Source organism: Miniopterus natalensis, chromosome 4, assembly GCF_054644295.1.
Source record: "Miniopterus natalensis isolate mMinNat1 chromosome 4, mMinNat1.hap1, whole genome shotgun sequence".
NCBI classification, from domain to species: Eukaryota; Metazoa; Chordata; class Mammalia; order Chiroptera; family Miniopteridae; genus Miniopterus; species Miniopterus natalensis.
Window position 1 is genome coordinate 23342910 of NC_142084.1, and position 24292 is coordinate 23367201.

A 24292-nucleotide genomic window follows, 5' to 3' on the forward strand; every position below is an offset into this window, starting at 1 on the left:
ACTTCTGTGATATTACATCCCAGAATGTATAGCCTGAATTTTATAAGGAAACATTAAAAAGAAATTTCAGTCTGCAAAATAACTGTCTTATAATCTATAAAAGTGTCAGGGTCATGAAAGTTGAAGAGAGACTGAGAAACTTCCACACTGAAGGAGGCTAAAGAGATATAACAAATAAATGCAATGCAGGATTCTGAGCTAGATCTTTTTGCTTTTCGTAGGACGATGTTAATTAGACAACTGGCCAAATTTTAATGGTTTCTAAAGATTAGATGGTTAGAATGTATTGATGATTTCCTGAATTTTTGACTATATTGTGGTTACGTAGGGGAATGTCCTTGTTTGTAGGGTATACACACATTAAAGTGTTCAGAGTTTGTCAGGTAGTGAACTTACTTGTTTGGTTCAGAAAAAATTATTTGAATTGAACTTGCAACTTTTTCGTGATTGTTTGAAAAATGTAGAAAAATAATCCATTTGTAAAAAGCTCATTTTTTTTAAAGAAAGTGATGTTCGTAACTTATTTCTTATGCTTAAGTAGGGTATTGTTAGTTTTTGTGGCTTAAAAATAAAGCATTCTGTGATTTTCCTTAGGAATAAAGGTAAAAAAGTACGAAAAGAAAACAAAAACTTTTTTGCCCTACAATTGTTCTCATAGAAGGCTTATGTCTACGCGAGGGTTGCTGACTGTTCCTCTTCTTTCATTAGACCTTCTTCCACTTAAGTTATTTGGTTTCAAAAAAAAGCCATGACATCAAAATGGGAGAGAGAAAAGACATTGGACAACTGAGGAGTTAGTGGGAGAAAGAGGTGTCGTGTGTTTGTGCGCGCCACTTGTGTGTGTGTTGGTGGGAGAAAGAGTGTGTATGTTGTGGGAGAAAGGTGGCATATGTGTATGAGTGTGAGTGAGCTTTTTCTGTTTTTAAAATGTTTTTATTGATTTCAGGGGAGAGGGGAGGAAGAGAGAGGAGGAAGGGGGAGAGGGAGAGAAACATCAGTGATGAGAGAGAATCATCGGCCAACTGCCTTCTGCATGCCCCCTACTGGGGATCGAGCCCGCAACCCGGGCATGTGCCCTGGCCGAGAATCGAACCATGACCTCCTGATTCATGGATTGGTGCTCAACCACTGAGCCATGCTGGCTGGGCTGAGTGAGCTTTTTTGTTTATTTGGGATTTTTTATTTTATTTTTTTTAATTTTCAAAATATTACAGATGTCCCTTTTTCTCCCCATTGACCCATTCCACCCCGCCCCACCCCTCTCCCCAGTCCCTCACCAACCATTTTCTGTGTTCTTGGGTTATGCATATATTCCTATAAGTTCTTTGGTTGATGACTTCCCCCTCCACCATCCCACCCCCCTCCATCCCTCTGAGATCCGTCAGTCTTATCCATGCTTCCATGTCATTGAATCATTTCTGTTCATCAGTTTATTAATAACTTCTTTAGATTCCACATATAAGTGAGATCATGTAATGTTTGTCTTTCTCTGCCTGGTTTCTTTCATTTAGCATAATATTCTCTAGCTCTCTCTTTACATTTTTGATTAGAGATAATTTGGAATTACCAGATGCTCTCTTTTACAAGACCTTTGGTCTTCCAAAAATTGTGATGTGAGTCACATTACTTCTTCTGAAAACCTTTCTGAGGTCTGTTTTATGGAAGAATGAACATACTGGTAATTGTGATAAAGCACTGGGATGCTTTTAGGAATATCACAGACCTTGGTGGACTGCAACTTTGGTAGTTTTGAGCAGTGAAAACTCAAGAACTTGTTGGGGAGGGAGTGGAGAAAAGAAAAAGGAACAGGCATAAGTTCTTCCATACTAGACTGCACAACCTGCTCGTCCTAAGGTTAGATCTTATTAACTTTTAAATTATTCAATATGTTTTTATTTCAGATTAAGTTTATATGTATGTACATATAGCGAAATATAAAACTTATTTGCGTGTTTCCTTCCACCCCTGCGTCTCTCCCTAGAAGTTTTTCTCCATAAAATGTTACTTATGTTCACTTGTAATGGGTGTATTATGTTTGACTTAATAAGTATCTTTAATTTTGGTTTTAGTTTCTAATATGGGAAAATATTGGTAAACAAAAGGCCTTTATGGTCCTCAGTAATTTTTTAAGGGCATAAAGGGGTTTTGATACCAAATAATTTCAAAACTGCTGCAGTATATTTATTAAGTCACTGGTAATGAACATTGTATAGTCCATAGTAATATCGAAAAAAAACCACGATTTAATAATGTTGGTGGAAAAACTACAATACAAACTCCACAAGTAATTATAGTTAATGAGATGAAGAATAGAAAACAGTGTTGGAGAGAATATGATAAAATGCAAATAGTTGCTATATTAAGGTTATAGTATTTTGAATTATTTCATCCTTGGTTTTTCTAAGGTTTTTATGCTATAATTAAATTTGTGTATGGTTAAAAATCAGTTAAAATATGAATGGGGATAATATCTCTATTTCAGAAACTCTGTAGTGATGCTCAAGTTAAAGTCTTTGGGAAATGCTGCCAACTGAAACCTGGAGGAGACAGTTCTTCCTCTTTAGATAGTTCTATTACTTCATCTTCTGATGTTAAAGAACAGTGTCCTAAGTACCAGGTAAGATCACTGATATCATTTATTTATTCATTCATTCATAAGTATTTTTGAGTACCTATAATATGTTGTGCACTGTTCTAGGGACTGGGGATATAACATGGACTAGTTTTTACCCTCCTGAAGCTTACATTGTAGCTGGCGAGGCAGATAATTTAACAAGTAAGTTTATGAACTTTGGTAAATCTTAGGACAGAAAAGTATGGGCATAGGTAGCAGGGGTATTTTCTTCACCTTTTATTTCCCACTTCAGCTTTTTTGTGCTACCAGAATAATTTCTTACTTTATATACTTTTAAATTATTTAAATATGAAGATTAATGTAAAATAATTATACAGTTCAGCTATAATATGAAATTAAAGTTTGGAAGTATACACAATTAGAAACGTGCATTTTTATTTTTCAAGAGTAGTGTGACTCTTAAAATACAGAATTGAACAAATAAGTAACTGCATAGGAACTTTTCTGTAAACTTGCTATATTTTGCATAAAATGAGTATTTGGTATCATACTAAGCAAATGTGAATTTATTTGTGTCAACCAAGCTTGCATGAATGAGTCACAAGTATTTTATATTTAGCAGTACCAAATAGAATCCTGGGCTTTTAAATTATTTGTAATTAGGTAATTGTGTTTGAATAGAAATTGGCCCTTATACCAAATCAGTGTGACAGTAATATGTGAAAGAACTCTGAAGTTATTAAAATCCAGATATTAAGAGGTACTACATAGTTCCTCCTGACCTCCTCAATTCCTCCTTCGCCTTCAGCATGATACCTTAACAAGTTCCTAATAGTGCTTTGCTATAAATACATCATCATATGTATCTAATTTGGACAGTTTCTAATTTGACCAGTTGTGCAAACTTACCTTTCTTTCTAACATGCAGTTAAAAATGAATATTAGCAAATAGATTCAGATATTAGAAACCCTGAAGCAGTGAGTGATTGTAATCTTGTTTTGCATCAAAATCCCTAGAGAGTTTTTTTTTAAGGTACAGATTCCCAGGTCATGCACCCAGCTACTCTGATTGGTTCAGTATGGTCCTGGAAATCTTTTTTAGCAAGAAGGCATTGGATTATTGTAGCATATAGTTCACTGCACTTGATAAAATGTGATTTTAAGTAACTAGAACATTATCTTTGATTTACACAGATTACTATAGATTAACTTTTAGCAATGATTACGTGCAAAGAATTGACCTTCCAAATAAGGGCCTTTAAAAAATAAAGCATTAAAGATAATAGCACTTTCTAAATTATGATCTTTATTATAGATTATGTCACATTAAAATATATAACATGCCAGTGACATTCATGATAACTATTTGGTATGTATTAGATACGGCAAACTGTATTGTCTTTTAAAATTGTAAACACTAATATTTATTATTATTTATTTGGAGGGAGAGAAACATTAGTTTGTTCCACTTATTTTTGCGTTCACTGGTGGCTTCTTGTGTACCCTGATCTGGGATTGAACCCACAACCTTGGCGTATTGGGATGATGCTCTAGCCATCTGAGCTACCCAGCCAGGGCAACACTGATTTATTTTAATTGTTTTTTTCTTTCTATGGATTTTTTAATTTATAGTAAAAATTTATAAATGTCTTGATATTTAAATTCTTGCTTTATATAAGAAATAATAACAGTCAAAATAAGAATGGAGTTAGATACATTATAGCAAAAAATTAGCTTGTACAGGAAGGCTCTCATTTCTGTCATTAGCCAGAAGCAGTTTATGTTGACAGTAAGATTGACATTGATCTTTAAAAAAAATCAAACTACTTGATTATTAAACAAAGTATTCAGCTCTGTTTCTAAAATTTTGTTCATAGTACCCAAACTTCTGTGCTTTGAAATAATAGTTTTCTCTTAGCCTAGGTATATCAGATGTGATTTTTCTTTAAAAATTAGCTTTGTGCTTTTATTAAAACAAGATTAAGACTACAGCACTGAGAAAGAAAAGGAACAATATATAAATGAGTATATATAAGAAACTAATATAAAAATAGTACGTATAATGAAATGGATTGGTATTTGAAGATGTCTTTTTTAAGAAAGGTGACAAAAGTGTCAGTATATAGGTTTTTAAACACAAGATAGGCAGTAAATGAGCAAAAGAGTCCCATAATAAAAGGAAAAATAGTGTCCAGATATATTCCTTGGCCTCTACTTGTAAAATGGGAGTCTTTATCACTTTATTGTTACCATCAGAAGAATCTTTTTAGGTATTTTTTTAAAAAGTTCAAATTCTGATTTTCTGTGATAGAATGGTTTTAGTGAAATTTGTGAATAATTGTCATTTACTATCTTATTTATGTCATCTTCCTCATTAGTTATATAATTGTATCAGGAATTGCAGCAACTTAAGCAAATTAGGGGTTATTTTCCTCACATGACAAGAAGTGTGGTATATGGGTTTGGTATGGTATATGGGTTTCAGAATAACCAAGGTTCCCTTATCTTTCTATCCAGACAGAATTAATGTGTACTTGCTATGCCTTGTTTCTAATATGGCCTCTTCATCTCCAGGGACTTCCATTTATATCTCATTGACTAGGCCTGTGTTGAATGCATATAAGTGGATAGTTCTGAAAGCCGCTGCTTCAGCCATTAGCTTAATCCTTTGAATATATAAACCAACCCTAAATCTCCTGTTTATAAAGGCAGCTCTGAAATGCAGGGTTTTTTTCCCAGTATTTTTATATTTTTAAAAAATACAAAATAGATACAACTTACCCCACTTATGAATGCCTGTTTTCACAGTAAGAGTGGTAAAAGTTATTCCACAAGTTCTATGAATTCTACTTATTATCTCTCCTGGAGAAACATTGCATATGCATAAGATGTGGTTAATAATGCTCACTTGAACATTATTTGTAATAGCAAAAACCTGAAAGTGGCCTAAGTACCCATCAGTAAAGGAGGCCAGCTTGGTAAACTGTTGTTTTCATGCAGTAGAATGCTGTGCAGCTCTTAAAAGAAATCCACGTATAACGATATGGGTTAGATCTATAAGACATTGTGATCTTATAGATCTATTAAATGAAGAAAATCAAGCTGCAGAACAGTGTAGAATGATGTTTAAAAACCATTATATAAAATCACTTTTAAAAACCATTATGTAGAACTACAGCAAAGGAATTTTTAATAAAAATCAATATTTGAAATAGTCATAAGGTTTTAAATCCTACAGTCTTGTTATGATTATTGTTTAGGGTTCTCGGTGCTCTTCTGATGCCAATATGCTTGGAGAGATGATGTTTGGCTCAGTAGCAATGAGCTACAAAGGATCCACCTTAAAAATTCATCAGATCCGGTAAGGAATTTTCTGATTTTTTTCTTAATGAATTAATTTAGAATAGTTAATATAAGAGAATTTCATATAGTCTTCACTCAGATTGAGCATGTCAGATTATTCAATTTATGATGTTCTATAGGTTTAATGCTGCTTCATGGCTGTTGTGACTCTGCTATGAAGTCTCTCTGAATTACACATTTTTATTTATAATAAGTCAAAAAGGTTCTTGTATTCTAGTTTTGATCTCTCTCTGTCCCTCTCTTTTTTTTTCCATAGTTCCCCTCCTCAGCTTATGCTTAGCAAAGTTTTCACTGCGCGGACTGGCAGCAGCATCTGTGGGAGTCTCAATACGTAAGTGGTTATGGATGCAGGGATAAATGAATTAAGATGTTCAAAATATGAAACTAACAGACTGCTCCCTTAAGTTTGAAAGTTTATGGAAGACAGATTCCGCCTCTTCCCCCCCCCCCCAGCTTTATTGAGCTATAACGGACATATAACTGTGAATTTAAGGTATACATCATGTTGATTTGATATTTACATATTGCAAAAATGTTTACCGTCATAGCACTAGCTACCACCTTCATCCTATCGCATACTTGCCATTTATTTTTTGTGCTAAAGACATTTCAGATTCTCCTAGCAACTTTTAAGTATATAATACGGTATTATTAGCTATAATCTGCATGCTGTGTATTAGACCCCAGAACTTGTTAATATGATGAAGTTTGCACCCTGTCATCATTAGCTTGCCATTTCCCTCATCCCCAGCCCCTGGTAACCACCACTCTGCTCTCTGTTACCCTGAGTTTGGCTCTTTTAGATTCCACACATAAATGCTATCATATAGTATTTGCCTTTTTGTTGTTAATGCTCACCTGAGGATATTTTTTTAAATTGATTTTTAGAGAGAGTGAAGGGAGGAAAGGTGGGGAGGGGAGAGAGAGAAACACATCAATAAGAGAGAGACACATTGATTGGTTGCCTCCCACACACACCATGATAGGGGCAGGGATCAAACCTGCAACCCAGGTACGAGCCCTTGACTGGGAATGGAACCCAAGACATTTCAGTCCCTGGGAGGGTATTCTAACCACTGAGAAAGCCACACCTCCAGGATGTATTTGTCTTTTTTTTTCTAACATTTCACTTAGTATAATACCCTGGAGTTTCATTCAAGTCATCACAATTGACAGGATTTCCTCCTTTTTTTTTTTTTTTTTTTTTTTTTAAATATATCTTTATTGATTTCAGAGAGAGGAAGGGAGAGGGGGAGAGAGAGTTGTCATTGATCGGCTACCTCCTGCACGCCCCCGAGTGGAGATCAAGCCCGCAACCTGGGCATGTGCCCCGAATGGGAATCGAACCACAATCTCCTGGATCCTGTTGATGCTCAACCTCTGAGCAACGGCCAGCCCGGCAGGACTTCCTTCTTATGGCTGCATAATATTTGTGTATATGTGTATGAATGACATCTTTTTTTTATTCAACTGTTGATAGATACTTAGGTTGTATCTATGTATTGGCTATTGTCAGTAATGCTACAGTGAGAGCACAATTCACATTAGCTAAAACATGACAACAGCCCAAGTGTCCTTCAACAGATGATTGGATAAAGAAGATGTGCATACTGTATGTGTGGATATTTTTTCTAGGCTCTTGATTTTGTTCCATTGTTCCGCGTGTCTGTTTTTATGCCACTATCATACTGTTTTGATTACTGTAGCTTTGTAGTCTAGTTTGAAATTAAGAAGTGTGATGCCTGCAGCTTTTTTCTCAAGATTGCTTTGGGTATTCACTCTTTTGTGGCTCTGTACAAATTTTAAGAATTTTTTTTTTTTCTGTGAAAAATACCACTGGAATTTTGATAGGGATTGCATTGAATCTATAGATGGCTTTGGGTAATAGGGACATTTTAACAGTATTCATTCTTCTGATTCATGAACATGGGATATTTGTCCATTTGTTTGCGTCTTTAGTTTCTTTCATCAAAGGCTCGTAGTTTTCAGTGTAGAGATCTTTTACCTCCTTGGTTAAATTTTTTCCTATTTGATTGTTTTTGATGCTATTGTGTTATTTTTGAAGGTGAATGATTTCCTTTAAAAAAAAAATCTTTTTTTATATTAATTTTTTTCCATCACCATTTATCCCCTCCATGCCCTCTTCCACCTTCACCTCCACAATCACCTCACTGTTATCCACATCCATGAGTTCTCTCTGTCTTTTTTGCCTCGCCCCCCACCCCAAACTGTCTGCTTGTGCTCGATGAGTCTTTATGAGACTGTCTCCATTTTGCTTGGTAGTTCAGTTCATTAAATTCTACATGTGAGTGAAATCATATGGTACTTGTTTTTCTCTGACTGGCTTATTTCACTTAGCATAATGGTTTCCAGGTCCATCCATGCTGTCACAAAGGGTAAATTTTTCTTTCCTTTTATGGCAAAGTAGTAGTCCATTGTGTAAATGTACCACAGTGTTTTTTTATCCACTCGTCTATTGATGGACCCTTGGCCTGCTTCCAGATCTTGGCTATTGTCAGTAACGAAGCAATGAACATAGGGGTGCATATATTCTTTCGAATTAGTGTTTCGGGTTTCTTCGGATAAATTCCCAGAAGAGGAATCGCAGAGTGATTTCTTTATTTTTCAGATGTTTTTCAACTATTTTCTGTATGTTGATTTTGCATTCTGCAACTTTTATTTATTTTTTCTTGCTTGTTTGTCCTGGATAGTACTTCCAGTACTGTATTGAATAGGAGTGGTAATAGTAGGTATCCTTACCTTGTTCATGAACTTAGGGGGAAAGCTTGCAACCTTTCACCATTGAGTATGATGCTTGCATTGGATTTGTCACATATGGCCTTTATTATGTTGAAATATGCTCCTACTCTACTCTCTTTGTTGAGGGTTTTGTTTTTTTCATGAAATGATGTTGTATTTTGTTAAATGCTTTTTCTGCCCCTATTGTGATGATCATATAATTTTTACCTTTCATTCTCTTAATGTGGTGTACCCCATTTATTGCTCTGTATTTGTTGTTTTGCCTTGCCAGTTTTTATTTTCTTCCTGATTTTGAACATTTTTTTAAGACTTTAGTGTTGAGAGTATTATAGATGTCCCCCTTTTTCTCCCCCTTACCCACCACCACCCAGTTCTTATCCTGCCCCAGGCCTTCATCACCCTCTTATCTGTGTTTCTATGTAATGCATGTATGCATATAAGTTCTTTGGTTAATCTCTTCCCATCCTCCCCCCTCTTTTCCCCTGAGATTCCTCAATCTGTTCCATGTTTCCATGCCTCGAGTTTTTTATTCATCAGTTTATTGTGATCATTAGATTCCATATATAAGTAAGATCATGTGGTATTTGTCTTTCTCTGACTGGCTTACTTTGCTTAGTGTAATCATCTCCAGGTCCTTCATGCTGTCTCAAAGGGTAATAGATCCTTCTTTTTTATAGCTGCATAGTATTCCAGCTTTTTTATCCACTCATCCACTGATGGGCACTTGGGCTGTTTTCAGGTCTTAGCTATTGTAAACACTGCTATGAGCATAGGGGTCCATATGTTCTTTCTTATTGGTGTTTTGGGGTCCTTAGGATATATTCTTAGAAGTGGGATCACTGGATCAAATGACAGTTCCATTTTTAATTTTGGGGGGAAACTCTATACTGTTTTCCATAGTGGCTGCACCAGTCTGCATCCCCACCAGTAGTGTACTAGGGTTCATTTTTCTCCGCATCCTCACCAGCACTTGTTTGTTGATTTGTTGATGGCAGCCATTCTGACAGGTGTAAGGTGATACCTCATTGTAGTTTTAATTTGCATCTCTCTGATGTTTAGTGACGCTGAGCATTTTTTCATATGTCTCTTGGCCATTTGTATGTCCTCTTTGGAGAAGTGTGTATTCAGTTCCTCTGCCCTTTTTTTTTTTTAAACTGTTTCTGGATTATTTTTTTAGTTGGGTTTTTTTTTTTAGTATATCTTTATTGATTTCAGAGAGAGGAAAGGAGAGGGAGAGAGAGAAACATCAATGATGAAAGAGTCATTGATCGAGCCCACAACCGGGCATGTGCCCTGACTGGGAATCGAACCCCGATCGCCTAGGTCGACTCTCAACCCCTGAGCCACGCCCGTCTGAGCCCATTTTTAAAAAAAATGTTTTTATTGATATCAGAGAAAGGAAGGGAGAGGGAGAGAGAGAGAGAAACATCAATGATGAGAGAGAAATTGGCTGCCTCCTGCACCCCCCCCACCGGGGATCTCTGGTGTGTGCCCTGACTGGGAATTGAACCATGACTGCCTGGTCCCTGGGTCGACACTCAAGCGCTGAGCCTTGCTGGCCATGCTTCCTCTATCTCTTTTTTCAACGCCATGTACTTTTTCGAGTATAGGTCTTTTGCCTCCATGGATAAGTTTATTCTTAAGTATCTTAATTTTTTTGTTGCACTGGTAAATGGGATTGTTTTTTTAGTTTCTCTTTCTGAGGGTTCATTATTGGTGTATAAAAATGCCATTGATTTCTGGATGTTAATTTTGTATCCTGCTATAGTGCCGAATTAATTTATTAAATTTGGTAGTTTTTTGGTGGAGTCTATAGGATTTTCTATGTACAATGTCGTATCATCTACAAATGATCACAGTTTTACTTCCCTCTTTCCAGTTTAGATGCCTTTTATTTTTTCTAATTGTCTGTTCATTGTGGCTAGGACTTCCAGTACTATGTTGAATAAGAGTGGTGAAAGTGGACATCCCTTTCTTGTACCTGTTATTAGGGGAAACACTTTTAATTTTTGCCCGTTGAGTATGATGTTGGTTCTAGGTTTGCCACATACGGTGTTTATTATGTTGAGGTATGATTCCTCTATTCCCACTTTGCTGAGAATTTTTTCAAAAATGGGTGTTGGATTTTGTCAGATGCTTTTTCTGCATTAATTGATATGATCATGTGATTTTTGTCTTTCAGTTTGTTTACGTGATGTATCACATTTATTGATTTGCCAATATTGTACCAACCGTGCATCCCTCTTGGTCATGGTGTATGATCCTTTTAATGTATTCTGCATCTGATTTGGTAATATTTTGTTGAGAATTTTAGCATCTATGTTCATCAGGGATATTGGCCTGTAATTTTTTTTCTTTGTAGTATCTTTATCTAGTTTTGTAATTAGGATAATGCTTGCCTTGTATAAAGAGCTTGGAAGTGTTCTTTCCTCTTGGAATTTTTGGAATAGTTTGAGGAAGATCGGTGTTAGTTCTTCTTTGAATGTTTGGTAAAACCACCCTGTGAAGCCATCCAGACCAGGACTTTTATTTGCTGGGAGTTTTGTTTATTACTGCTTCAATTTTTTCAGTAGCTGTTGGCCTATTCATGTTTTCTGATTCTTCCTGATTGATTTTTGGAATGTTATATTTTTCTAGGAATTTGTCCGTTTCATCCAGGTTGTCCAGCTTGTTGGCATATTGTTGTTCATTGTATTTTCTTACAATCCTTTGTATTTCTGTGGTGTCAGTTCCTTCACTTCTTTTATTTCTAATTTTATTTATTTGGATCCTCTCTGTTTCTTAGTGCATCTGGCTAAAGGTTCATCAATCTTATTTATCTTTTCAAAGAACCAGCTTTTGGTTTCATTGATCTTTTGTATTGTTTTTTTTTTTAGTCTCTATGTCATTTATTTCCTCTTTGACCATTATTATTTCCTTCCTTCTACTTATTCTTGGCTTTCATTGCTGTTCTCTTTCTAATTTTTTAAGTTGTGGAGTTACATAGTTTATGAACTTCCCTCTCAGGACTGCTTTCACTGTGTCCCATAGATTTTGAGTTGTTGCATGGTTTCATTTGTTTCCAGTAAGTTTTTTATTTCTTCCTTGCTCCCTTTAATAACCCATTCATTGTTTAATAACATGCTATTTAGCCTCCATGTGTTTAAATGTTTTTGAGTGTTTTTGTTGTAGTTGATTTCTAATTTTATGCCATTGTGGTCTGAGAAGGTGCTTGATATGATTTCAATCTTTTAAACTTGTAGAGACTTAGTTTGTGTCCTAACGTGTGGTCTTTCTTTGAGAATGACCCGTGTGCACTTGAGAAGAATGTATATTCTGTAGCTTTGAGGTGAAATGTTCTATGCATGTTAATTTCATCTGATCTTGTGTGTCTTTTAGGATCGTTGTTTCCTTGTTGATTTTTTGTCTAGAATATCCAGTGATGTCTGTGGGGTGTTAAAGGTCACTACTGTCATGTATTGCTGTTGATCCCTCCCTGAAAGTTTCCAGAATTTTTTTTTAAATTATATTTGGGTGCTCCTATATTGGGTGCATATATGTTTATCAGGGTTATATCCTCTTGTTGTATAGATCCCTTTTGTATTATCTAGTTACCTTCATTGTCTCTTGTTATGGTCTTAATTTTTGAAGTCTATTTTGTCAGATAGGAGTATTGCTACCCCAGCTTTTTTTTCTTTTTCATTTCTATTTGCTTGTAAAAGTTTTTTCCATACCTTCTCTCTCATCTTGTATGAGTTTTTTGTTCTGAGGTGGGTATCTTGTAGACAGTATATACATACATTATGTTTTCTTATCCATTCAGCTACCCTATGTCTTTTGATTGGATCATTTAATTTATTTACACTTAAAGTTATTATTGATAGGTACTTATTTATTGCCTTTTTTCCCCCCCTTCATGCCTATGTTCCTCTCTTTCTCTCTGTTTCTTCTTCTTACACCAGCCCCTTTAGCATTTCTTACAGTGCTGGTTTGGTGGTAGTATATTCCTTTAGCCTTTTTATGTTTGTGAAGCTGTTTCACCTTCAGTTTTGAATGATAACCTTGCTGGGTAGAGTATTCTTGGATGCTTTACATTTGTTGAACCATTCTTATATCCCAGGGATAAATTCCATATGCTCATGTTCTGTGATCCTTTAATGTACTGTTGAATTTGGTTTGCTTATATTTTGTTGAGAATTTTTACATCTGTATTCATCAGGGATATTGGTCTTTACTTGTAATATCTTTATCTGGCTTTGGTATCAGGGTAATTCTGTCCTCATAAAATGAGTTTCGGAGTGCTTACTCCTTTTTGGTTTTTGGAAGAGTTTGAGCATTGGCATTAATTCATCTTCAATGATAATTGAAATGGTAGACTTACCAGTGAAACCATCTGGTCCTTGGCTTTTCTGTGTTGGAAGGTTTTTGAGTGCCAGTTAATCTCCTTACCCATACTGATCTGTTCAAAATTTCTATTTCTTCATCAGTTCTTGGCAGGTTGTACATTTCTAGGACTTCATTTGTTTCTTCTAGGTTATCCAGTTTGTTGGCATACAGTTGTTTGTAGTGGTCTCTCATGATTCTTTTTATTTCTGTGGTATTAGTTTTAATGTCTTCTCTTTCATTTCTGATTTTATTTATTTTAGAGCTCTCTCTTTCTGAGTTAGTCTAGCTAAAGATTTGTCAACTTTGTGTTTCTCTTCAAAAAACCAGCTCTTAGTTTTTTTATTCTTTTCTGATCTCTATTTTACTTATTTCCCCTCTGATTTTTGTTAACAGTAGGTGCTTGAATAATGTTATTTTGATAATGTCTTACTATACCATTGATGAGATACTGTTGGAACATAACTCTTATTTATATCAATTAGCCTGTGGTAATATTGGTTTGATTATACATCATTTTGCTTAAAGTTGCAGAACTTAACGATGTTAACTGAGTACTTACTGTATTTCCTTACTTTTGATAATTTTGGACTTAGTTTGTTCTTTTTCTAATTCCTTGAGGTGTAAAGTGAGGCTGTTTGAGATATTTTCTTGCTTTTTAATATAGGCATTTTTTTGCTGTAAACTTTCCTCTTAGAACTGCTTTTGCATTATCCCTTATGTTTTGAAATTCTGTGCTTCCATATTCATTTCAAGATAGTCTTGATATTCCTTTTGATTTCTTCTCTGACACATTGGTTGCTTAGGCATGTGTTTTTTCATCTCCACATATTTGTAAATTTTCCAGCTTTCCTCCTATAATTGATTTCTAAGTTTTCATATCATTGTGGTCAGAAAAAATACTTGCTTTGATTTTAGTCTTCTGAAATTTGCTGAGACTTATTTTATGACTTAACATGTGATCTGTTCTGGAGGGTGTTTCATGTGTGCTTGAGAAGAAATGTGTTTTCTGCTGCTGTTGGATGGAATATTCTGTATATATCTGTTTGTACCGGTTGGTCTAAAGCATGGTTCAAGTCCTACATTTCTTTGTTGGTTTTCTGTCTAGATGATCTATCCATTGGTGAAAGTAAGGTATTAAAGTGCTCTACTATTGCATTTTGTCTGTTTCTTCCTTTGGATCTGAGAGCATTTGCTTAATGTGTTTAGGTACTCTGATTTTGATTGCTACATCTTCTTGATGAATTGACCCCCTTCTTATATGACCATCTTTGTTTCTTTTTACTGTTTTTGGCTTAAAGTCTATTTTGTCTGACATAAGTATAGCTACCCCTGCTCTTTTTTGGTTTTCACTTGCATAGAATATCTTTTTCTACCCCATCATGTTGAGTCTATGTGTGCCCCTAAGCTGAAGCGAATCTCTTGTAGGCAGCATATTGTTAGGTGTTTTTTGTTTGTTTGTTTTTTTACCCATCCAGCTACTCTGTGTATGGAGGCCAGATTGCTTCCTCATTTCAGTTTAGTTGAACAGGAAATGTGGTTTCTTTTTCTCTAATTTGCTACGAGCTATATCTGGAAGTAAAATGTTGAATGCATTTCCATGTTAAGTTCACATGCTAATTTTCCATTTTGCAGTGCCATGCTGAGTTAGCAACTGTGGGTTGTGCTCTTCAGTTTTTAGATTGCCCTGCAGAATTAACCCTGCAATGAGTAGTGGCCTAGGCTAGCCATATGATGGGTCACAGGGATATTACAAATTGTTATTGCCAAGATTAGAACAGTGAAGCTGAAACAAGTGTAGCCCTGATGTCTGGATAATGGGCTACATGCCAGAACCAAGTAATGAAGGACTGGGGCTAGGATGAGGTGGTAGTGGACCCCAGGGAGGGATTCTGCAGGTTACAAATCATAAACCATGGGGGTACCCAAAGTCAAAAGCAGCAAGAGATTGCAAGGAGCCAACAATGAGCTAGGGAAATTCTCAAGAGCTTCTATTTATTGTCACTGCTTTAAAAAGACTTCTGAGAGCTTTTATTAGCTAAAGTTCTAATACCTATAGCTCATTTTTAACTTTTAGGAGGGAAAGGGAGAGATGTTTTTTATACCATCATGGATGCTTAAAAAATATTGATGCCAAAAATACTAATTTTTAAGTTTAATGCTAAACTAGAAATTAGAGATCCTACATTGGGATGACTAACTTTAGCTCTAATTCCATCAGTTTCTTTATCTTTTCCAAGTACTAATTGATAGTTCTTAAAATCTCAAGGAAGGATACTTTGGATTAAACACAAAGTAATTTTATTTTTGTTATTTGAATAATTTACTAAAAAAAGTAATATAGGCCATTTATGATGAGATGCTTTTTGGATATTTGGTTGATTCTTTTTTTTCATTTTCTTTTTTTTCTGCCACTTTAGAAAATATTTCAGGGTCAAAATATGAGGAAAAGTTTGTAATTTAAATCAGGGTCAGCAATCTTTTATTATAAATGTACAGATAGTAAATATTTTTGGTTCTGTGAGCCAGACAGTATATTGTAGTTTTTCAGCTCTGTGATTGTAGCATTAAAACAGCCACATACAATGCATAAAAGAATGGATGTGGCTGTGTTCTAATAAAACTTTATTTACGAAACCAGGCAGTGGGCTGGATTTAGCCCTCAGGATGATTGAAATTATTAGTTAGTTTCTAGTATTAATAGGGAAATTTAAAAAACTGTTATGTGCTAAAAATTTCATTGGGCTATACAAAGCATGGCCATTAACATAAAATGAATTTGGTATTTTTTTTCTTCTTCTTCCCTTTAGGCTGCAAGACAGTCTTGAATTCATCAATCAGGACAACAGTACATTAAAGGCTGATAGTAACACAGTTATTAATGGACTACTTGGAAATATAGGTAAATGGTTCCTTTGGTTTTGTAAGTTGTAAAAATGTTAACAGTATAACAAGGATTTGCAGTTCTTTCTTAATGATGTAGATCTTTTATAAGACCAAAGTTTCAAATACTAGAAGTGAAAAAGGCTTTTAAATTGTAAGTATATATGACATTTTTATTATTTGGAAAACATTTTCATATATTTGAGTATAATGTTTATTTTGTATCTGAAAAGAGAATTGCTAAAGATCTATCAAATTTGTTTTTGTTTTCAAGTTTGATGCATCTTTAAAAATGCAGCTGAGGAAGACTGGTATTAATTACACTTCTTCCCTTCTCTCTTCCTTAACAATAAAAGTAATTTTAAAATGGTACTTATTTTTTACCTGTAATTCAGATGAGAAGGTATTCAAATTTGATATTCCTTAAAAGATTTATTAGAGTAACAGTTTATTTAGTGATTTGGTTAATTCATTGTTGTAATTATTTAAGTTCAACGTTTCAAAGTGACAAACTGTTTCTAACATTTCTAGTCATTTGTTTTATCCTAGAAAACTTAATGAAATTGCTGCTGACCATATTTCCAGTGCATAGAGAACTACAGTATGTCAGAGTAGACAGCAGTTAGTATAGGATATTTTTCTCATTCCTTGTTTAGTGATAATTTTTTTGTAATTAATTTAAATAAATATCTATTAGTTATACGAATTAGTAGAAAATAGTTTTTTCTTCCAGCTTGAACAGTATAACATTCTATTATTTTTTATAATTCATGTTCATTCAGGTGAACACCTATTTATTAAGTACTCACTGTGGGCTAGTTACAGTATCAGGCATGCATTCCAAAAGTGTGTATATTTTATAGAAAAATAGAAGTTCTGCTTTTTCCTAAGTTGATTATTTCATTGGCTTTAACAAAGTAAAGATGTGACAAGGAAATAACTGAATCAAACTTTTTTCTTTATAATTGGCACTTTTCAGACCTCAAGGGGTTTATTAAAAGTTGTTTATCTTACTAATACTAATTCATTATCACTTATAAAGGTAATTAACACTATAGATGCTAGACATACTCATCTTCTCTGTTTTAATGTGGAATAGGAAACTATTTAACAGAGTACAGACTTTAAATAACGAACATCTTTTATTTGTACATTCTTATTGTGAATCAAGAATATTTGAGCACCGTTTTTTATTTTCTTTAAATTTCCAATTAACAAATACTAAGCACCTATTATATGCCATACATTCTGCCAGGCCCTGTGCGTACAGTAGTAAACCAGGCACAGTTTCTGCCTCAGTGGATTTATAGTTAGTGAGAGCCAGACAAGTAATACAACAATTATAGTATTCTGTCGTTAATTTGGATAGGGTTGAGAGCATGGTGTGATAAAAATGAGGATTATCTAATTCAGTCATGGACAGTCAGGAAAGGATTCCTTGAAGAAGTTAAGCATAAGCTTGAAGGATTAGTCTGATAGTTGGAGAAAGAAATGTTCTTGGAAAAAGGAATAGCCTGTGCTCAGACCTAGGGGCTAGAGCATGGGAAGAATGTGAATAAATCAGTGTGAGTGGAGCACAGAATAGGAGTAAAGGGAGTAAAAAGAAAGAAGTGAGCAAGAGCCAAATCATGAAGGACACTGGGCGCCACACTGAGGAATTTAGACTTAATCTTTGAGCATTGGGTACCAGTGAGGAATGGTTAGTTTGGATATTCCACCTGTTTTTTAACAGGTGCCAAGACAGGATTAAACATGCAAGGATTTTATTAGGGGAAATGAGTATATGAGAGAAAATTAGGAGGGTGCTGGAAAAGATCAAGAGAGCGTTTGGATTGTGATACAAGTCTAAGCCCAAGTAAAAGAGGAATAGAAGGTTGTATGGAAGTGTCCACTCTGCCATATAGTTTAAGAAGATTTGGTAAGGCCATTGACAAGTCTTTGAGTCAAAGTTTGTTGTCAGAAGAGACCCACTTTTTGCCAAAATGGGCCTCCCTTACTATACCTGTTATGTTCAGTCATTGGCTAGGAATAATCTATGGGACATGTGAACTTGCACAAATGTGGCAGTGGATTTCAGAATACAGCAGCTGGTATACTTTGTCAGTGACAGCCCTTGGAGCTGGATTTCTTTGTGGTGCATTCTTTGTTGTTTTTAATCCTCCCCTGTGGATATTTTTTCCATTGATTTATTTATTTTTTTTTAGAGAGGGTAGAAGAGGGAGAGGATCTGGTGCAGGGAGGTAGTGGGGGGAGAGAAACATTGATGTGAGAGAGACAGATTGGTTGGTTGCCTCCCTCCTGTGGCCCTGGGTTGGGGATCAAGCTTGCATCCCAGGTATGTGCCCTTGACTGGGAATCGAACCAATGACGCTTGGATGTGGGGGGCCAATGCTGTAACCACAGAGCCACATGGGCCAGGGCTGTGGTGCATTCTTAAGGCCACCACAAAGTTTCCAGAATACAGGCATATCTCTTGAGATATTGCGGATTTTGTTCCAAACCACAACAATAAAGCAAGTATTTCAGTATAGCAAGTAACACGAATTTTTTGGTTTCCCAGTGCATAGAAGTTACATTTACACTATACTGTAGTGTGTTAAGTGTGCACTAACGTCTAAAAAAACAATGTACGTACCTTAATTGAAAAATACTTTGTTGCTAAAAAGTGCTAACCATCATAATCTCTTTTCTGGTGGAGGGTCTTGCCTTGATGTTGATGGCTGCTGGACTGATCAGGTTGGTGGTGGTTGAAGGTTGGGTGGCTTTGGCGAGTTCTTAAAATGAAACATCAGTGAAGTTTGCTGCATCGATCAACTCTTTCTTTCATGGATGATTTCTCTGTAGTATGCAGTGCTTTTTGATAGTATTTTCCCCACAGTAGAACTTCTTTCAAAATTGGAGCCATTCCTCTCAAACCCTTCCGTGGCTTTGTCAACTGAGTTTATATAATATTCTAAGTTCTTTGTTGTCATTTCAACAGCCTTCACAGCATCTTCACTAGGAGCCAATTCCATCTCAAGAAACCACTTTCTTTGCTCATTTATAAGAAGCAGCTCCTCATCTTTAAAATTTTATCACGATATTGCAGCAATTCAGTTATAGCTTCAGGCTCCACCTCTGAATCTAGTTCTCTTGCTTTTTCCACCACATCTGCAGTTAATTCCTCCACTGAAGTCTTGAACCCTCGAAGTCATCCATGAGGGTTGGGGTCAACTTCCAAACGATTGTTAATGTTGATATTTTGACCTCCTCTCATGAATCATGAATGTTCTTAATGGCATCTAGAATGGCAAATCCTTTCCAGAAGGTTTGCAATTTTCTTTGTCCTGGTCAGTTAGAGAAATCACTATCCATAGCAAGTACAGCCTTATGAAATGTATTTCTTAATAAGACTTGAAAGTTGAAATAACTCATGGATGATTCGTGGGCAGCAGAATTACTGTGTAGCAGGCATGAAAACAACATTAATCTAATTTACACCTCTGTTAGAGCTTCTGTATGCACAGCTGCATTGTCATTGAGCAGTAATATTTTGAAAGGAATCTTTATCTGAGCAGAACATCTCAACAGGGACTTAAACTATTCAGTAAACCATGTTGTAAATGCATGTGCTGTCTTCCAGGCTTTTTGTTCCATTTATAACACACCGGCAGAGTAGATTTAGCATTTTTAAGGGCTCTAGGATTTTTGCAATGGCAAGTGAGAATTAGCTTCAGCTGTCACCAGCTGCATTAGCTTCTAACAAGAAGGACAGCCTGTCCTTTGAAGCTTTGAAGCTTTGAAGCTTTGACTTCTGCTCTGTCTAGCTAAGAAAGTCATAAATGACATCTTTTTCTAATATAAGGTTATTTCACTTACACTGAAAATCTGTTTCTTAGTGTAGCCACCTTCATTACTTGCCTTACTTAGATCATCTGGATAACTTGCTATAGCTCCTACATTAGCACTTGCTGCTTCACCTTGCACTTTTATGTTATGGAGATGCCTTGTTTCCTTAAACCTCATGAACCATCCTGTGCTGGCTTCAAACTTTTCTTCTGCAGATTCCTCACCTCTCTCAACCTTCCTAGAATTGAAGAGAGTTAGGACCTACCTTGCTCTGGATTAGGTTTTGGCTTAAGGAAATATTGTGACTGGTTTGATCATCTATCCAGACCACTAAAACTTTCTCCGTATCAGCAGTAGGTTTGCTTTCTTATCATCTGTGTGTTCACTAGAATAGCATTTTTAAGTTCCTTTGAGAACTTTCCCTTTACATTCACAACTTTGCTAACTGGTGTAAGGCTTTCAGCCTGTTTTGGCTTTTGACAGTCCTTCCTCACTTATCTTAATCATTTCTAGCTTTTGATTTAAAAAAAAAAAAATCTTTATTGATCTGAGACAGAGGAAGGGAGAGGGAGAGAGAGAGATAGAAACATCAATGATGAGAGAATCGTCATTGATCGGCTGCCTCCTACACGCCCCTGACTGGGGATCGAACCACCAGGCATGTTCCCTGACCGGGAATTGAACCACCATCTCCTGGATCTTAGGTGGATCGATGCTCAACTGCTGAGCTATGCTTGGCCGGACTCTAGTTTTGATTTATAACGAGAGATGTGCAACTCTTTTTTTTTTTACTTGAACATTTAGAGGCCCTTGTAGGGTTATTAATTGGCCTAATTTCAATATTGTGTCTAGGAAATAGGGAGGCCCAAGGAGACAGGGAGAGATTGGGGAATGGTGGTTTGGTGGAGTAGTCAGCACACAAGCAGCATTTATTAAGTTTGTCATCTTATATGGGTGTGGTTCATGGCATCCCAAAACAGTTGCAATAGTAACATCAAATATCACTGATCACAGATCACAATAACAAATATAATAATAATGAGAAAGTTTGAAATACTGTGAGATTACCAGAATATGACACAGCGAAATGAAGTGAGCAAATGCTGTTAGAAAAAGCTGATAGACTTGACTTGCTCAGTGCAGGGTTGCCACAAACCTTTAATTTGTAAAAAGTACAATATCTGTGAAGCACAATAAAATGAGTTATACCTGTATAGAAATGTATTCAGTTCAGATTTATCTCTACAAAAGAATATTTTAATTGCAGTGGGAATGGATTCAAGTAAGCCAGTGGGATAGAAGAAAGATCTCTAGTAGAAGGCTGTTTGTGTTAATCTAAGTGACAGATAATGGGGATCTAAAATAAGATTGTGTTTGTGAGGATAGGAGAGTTATTGATAGGTTCATTTAGGGAAATAGAGTGGACAGGAATTAGTGATTAGAAGAGATGAGGAAAAAAGAGGAATGAATCAAGGGTGGCACTTTGCCATATGGTTGTATAATTGCATGTATATTGGTGTCATTCACTGGAAGGAACAGAAGAAATTGGGAATTTATGATTTTAGGTATAGGCGTGTCGGATTATAAGTATTGCTGGAATGCCAAGTGAGGACATCCATTATAGTTGATTAGATAGATGTATTGTAGTAGTAGCTGCTGTAACATAAAAATGAATGAACATATAATAATTTTAAAATATTACATTGTCCTGGCTGGATGGCTCAGTTAATGGGAGCATCACCTGTGCACCAAAAAGTCATAAGTTCGATTCCTGGTCAGGGCACATACCTAGGTTGTGGGTTCAGTCTCTGGTCAGGGGGCATATGGGAGGCAACTGATGTTTCTTTCTCACATGGTTGTGTCTGTCTCCCTCCCTCTCTCTAAAATCAATGAACGTATCATCTGGTGAGGATTAATAAAAAACCTCATTACGTTACTCATGCAGTGTTCAAAAGGGTATTCCTCATTGGTAAATATTTCATCTCCAGTCTTTTAGAGGTCCAGTCTCTTCCTTTTCTTGGAGTTCTACCTTCTTCAACATGTAGTCTCCAAGGTTGTGTTCAGCTGTATCAAGCCAGTGAAGAGATAAAGTATGTAGGAGGCATGTCCACTTCATAACCAACACAGCCTGAAAATGACATACATCATTTCTGTTCACATTCCATTGGTGGCAACTAATCTTACAGCTTTACTTATCTATAAAGAGATTTGAGAAATGTGGTCTCTAGCTGGGCCCCTGCTTTCCAGAGACTAGATATTATGAAAGGGAGAATACAATTCACTGTTAGCTATATCTACCATGGATTTGAGAATCATTAGCATATAAATAATTGAAAAGCATAAGAATGAGATGTCCTAGGACATGTAAAGAATGAGAAGGAAAGGTTGTTGAGGATGTAACCTAGGGAGTAGGGGAAGAGAAGCCACGTAAAGGATACTGAGAAAAAAATTTTGAGAGTAGTGTTATGGAAACTGAGGCAGGAGGAGTTCAAAGTAATGTCAGCATCATATACTCTGTAAGGTAATATAAGATAGTATGGATTGCATTAAGCAACGGGAAGGCTTATGGTGGCCTCTGTCAACAGTTTCAGATTTGAGTAGAAACTCAGAAGTTAGTCTTTTTTCCAAGATATAAGCAGTGGTTCTCAAACTTTTGGGTCTTAGGATCCCTTTAAACACTTAGAAATTATTGAGGACTATAGAGAACTTTTATTTTTATTGGTTACATTTATTGATATATATTGTATTAGAAATTGAAACTGAAAATTTCAAAATATTTACTTAGTAATTCATTAAAAAATAACACTAATAACTCCTTTCATGTTAATGTAAATAACATATTTTTAAATAATTATTTTCCAAGACAAAAATAATTTAGTTAGAAGAGTGGCATTGTTTTACATTTTTGTAAATCTTCTAAATGACCTACTAGAAGATAGCTAGATTCTCACATCTGCTTCTGCATTCAGTCTCTTGTGATATGTTGTTTTGGTTGAAGTGTATTAAGAAAACCCAGTTCATACAGATATGTAGTTGGAATGAGAAGGACCTCACTGACCCCCTGAAAGTGTTGCAGGGACTTTCCAGGGGTCTTTGGACCACATTTTAAGAACTATGGAATTACAGGATTAGATATAAGGTAAGAAGATAGAAGAGTTTTGACTCTATTTAAATGTTGATGGAAAAGGAGGTTATAAGGAGGATACGGTTAGAGAAAGAGGTGGTACTTGGCCAAGTAGGATTTTTGAAGGTCCTGGCTGATTTAGAAAAATTAGTTTTAGAAAGGAGGTAGGGAGGGACCTCTCAGGATTTTTCACTAAATAAGTCCCTAGCACATAGTAAGGCTTGAATAATGTTACCTGTTATTACTGCTCAAGCAGGAATGAGGCAAGGATAGGTGAGAATTTGATTAAGTTTGGAGATAGGTTGATAGGAAAAGGTGAGTTCTCATCTGGTGAATTCTGTGTGTGCCCACATACATATTAATCTGCATATGACTGTAAGAGACAAAGTCATATGCTAAGACTAAGGAATAGACGGGGAGGGGAGGAGTTCAAAGAGAGCAGATAAGTTTTGAAGGGAGAACTGAAGAAAGAGCCTAGCAATGGAACATGGGAGAATTGTTACATATGTACTATAATTGTAGAAATTCTTGTTATGAAAAAATATCTATTAGCAATTTGAAAAATACATTCGTCACTTTTTTAGACAGAAAATCCCCTGTTCTATCCTACGTAAACTTCCTGGGTGGCTATTTAGGCCATCTTGATTAAGAGTCACAGGTAACCCAGCTGCTTGCTTGCAGGCTGTAATGTTACCCTTTTTGGGTCTTTGAGACTGTTACTTTCTCTTGGTCAGGTCTGTAGTACCTACTTTCCTTGAATAGTCGGAGTCTGGCCCTGACAGGCAGCATTGGTGGCCTGCTTCCTTAGTGGCTGACTCCTGGTCTAGGAAGTTTGATTTCTTCCATTATGTTGTAATTTATCACTAGGTTACAAAAAATTATTTTTATACTTATTTGTAAATAGATTCTTTTCCTTTATTTGTTCTTTGTTGTATGTTGTGTTCTCTTTTCTCAGCCAAGCATTTAGGTGCTTTTCTCCTTACTGCCATTGGAGGAGAATACAGTCATTTTAAAACAGACTTTTCAAAACGTAAATTTATTTGGCTAATGTCAAATTATATAGATAACATTACTGCGCTTTTTTGACTCTTTAAAAAGATTGGGCAGTGGACACACAGTGTAATATACGGATCATGTATCAAAGAAATGTACACGTGAAACCTGTATGATCTTATTAACCAATGTCACCCCAATAAATTTTTTAAAAGATTGTTTTATATTAGAAAGGATTGAACATTTAAAAGATTTTTTACCTTGTGTAGTACAAGTTGATTTTTATTATTATATACAAATTTATTAGTAAATAGGCATGAAATTATGTTTACTATGCTGTTTCAAAAAAAGGGAACCCAGCTAGAATTATTTTTACTTAGTTTAAAAGTTTCCGTTCATATCTG

General features: G+C 35.6%; 1 protein-coding gene across 2 annotated transcripts in view; it reads left to right on the forward strand.

Annotated features, from left to right (window-relative positions):
- Positions 1 to 24292, forward strand: part of FNIP1 (folliculin interacting protein 1) — a 123803-nt gene that overhangs the window by 49653 nt on the left and 49858 nt on the right. For both annotated transcript variants that reach the window (XM_087816405.1, XM_016197098.2), the window contains exons 3-6: positions 2483 to 2617; positions 5836 to 5936; positions 6195 to 6269; positions 15871 to 15962. In XM_087816405.1, coding sequence (XP_087672531.1) covers positions 2483 to 2617; positions 5836 to 5936; positions 6195 to 6269; positions 15871 to 15962 — 403 coding nt within the window. The remainder of the gene's footprint in view (positions 1 to 2482; positions 2618 to 5835; positions 5937 to 6194; positions 6270 to 15870; positions 15963 to 24292) is intronic.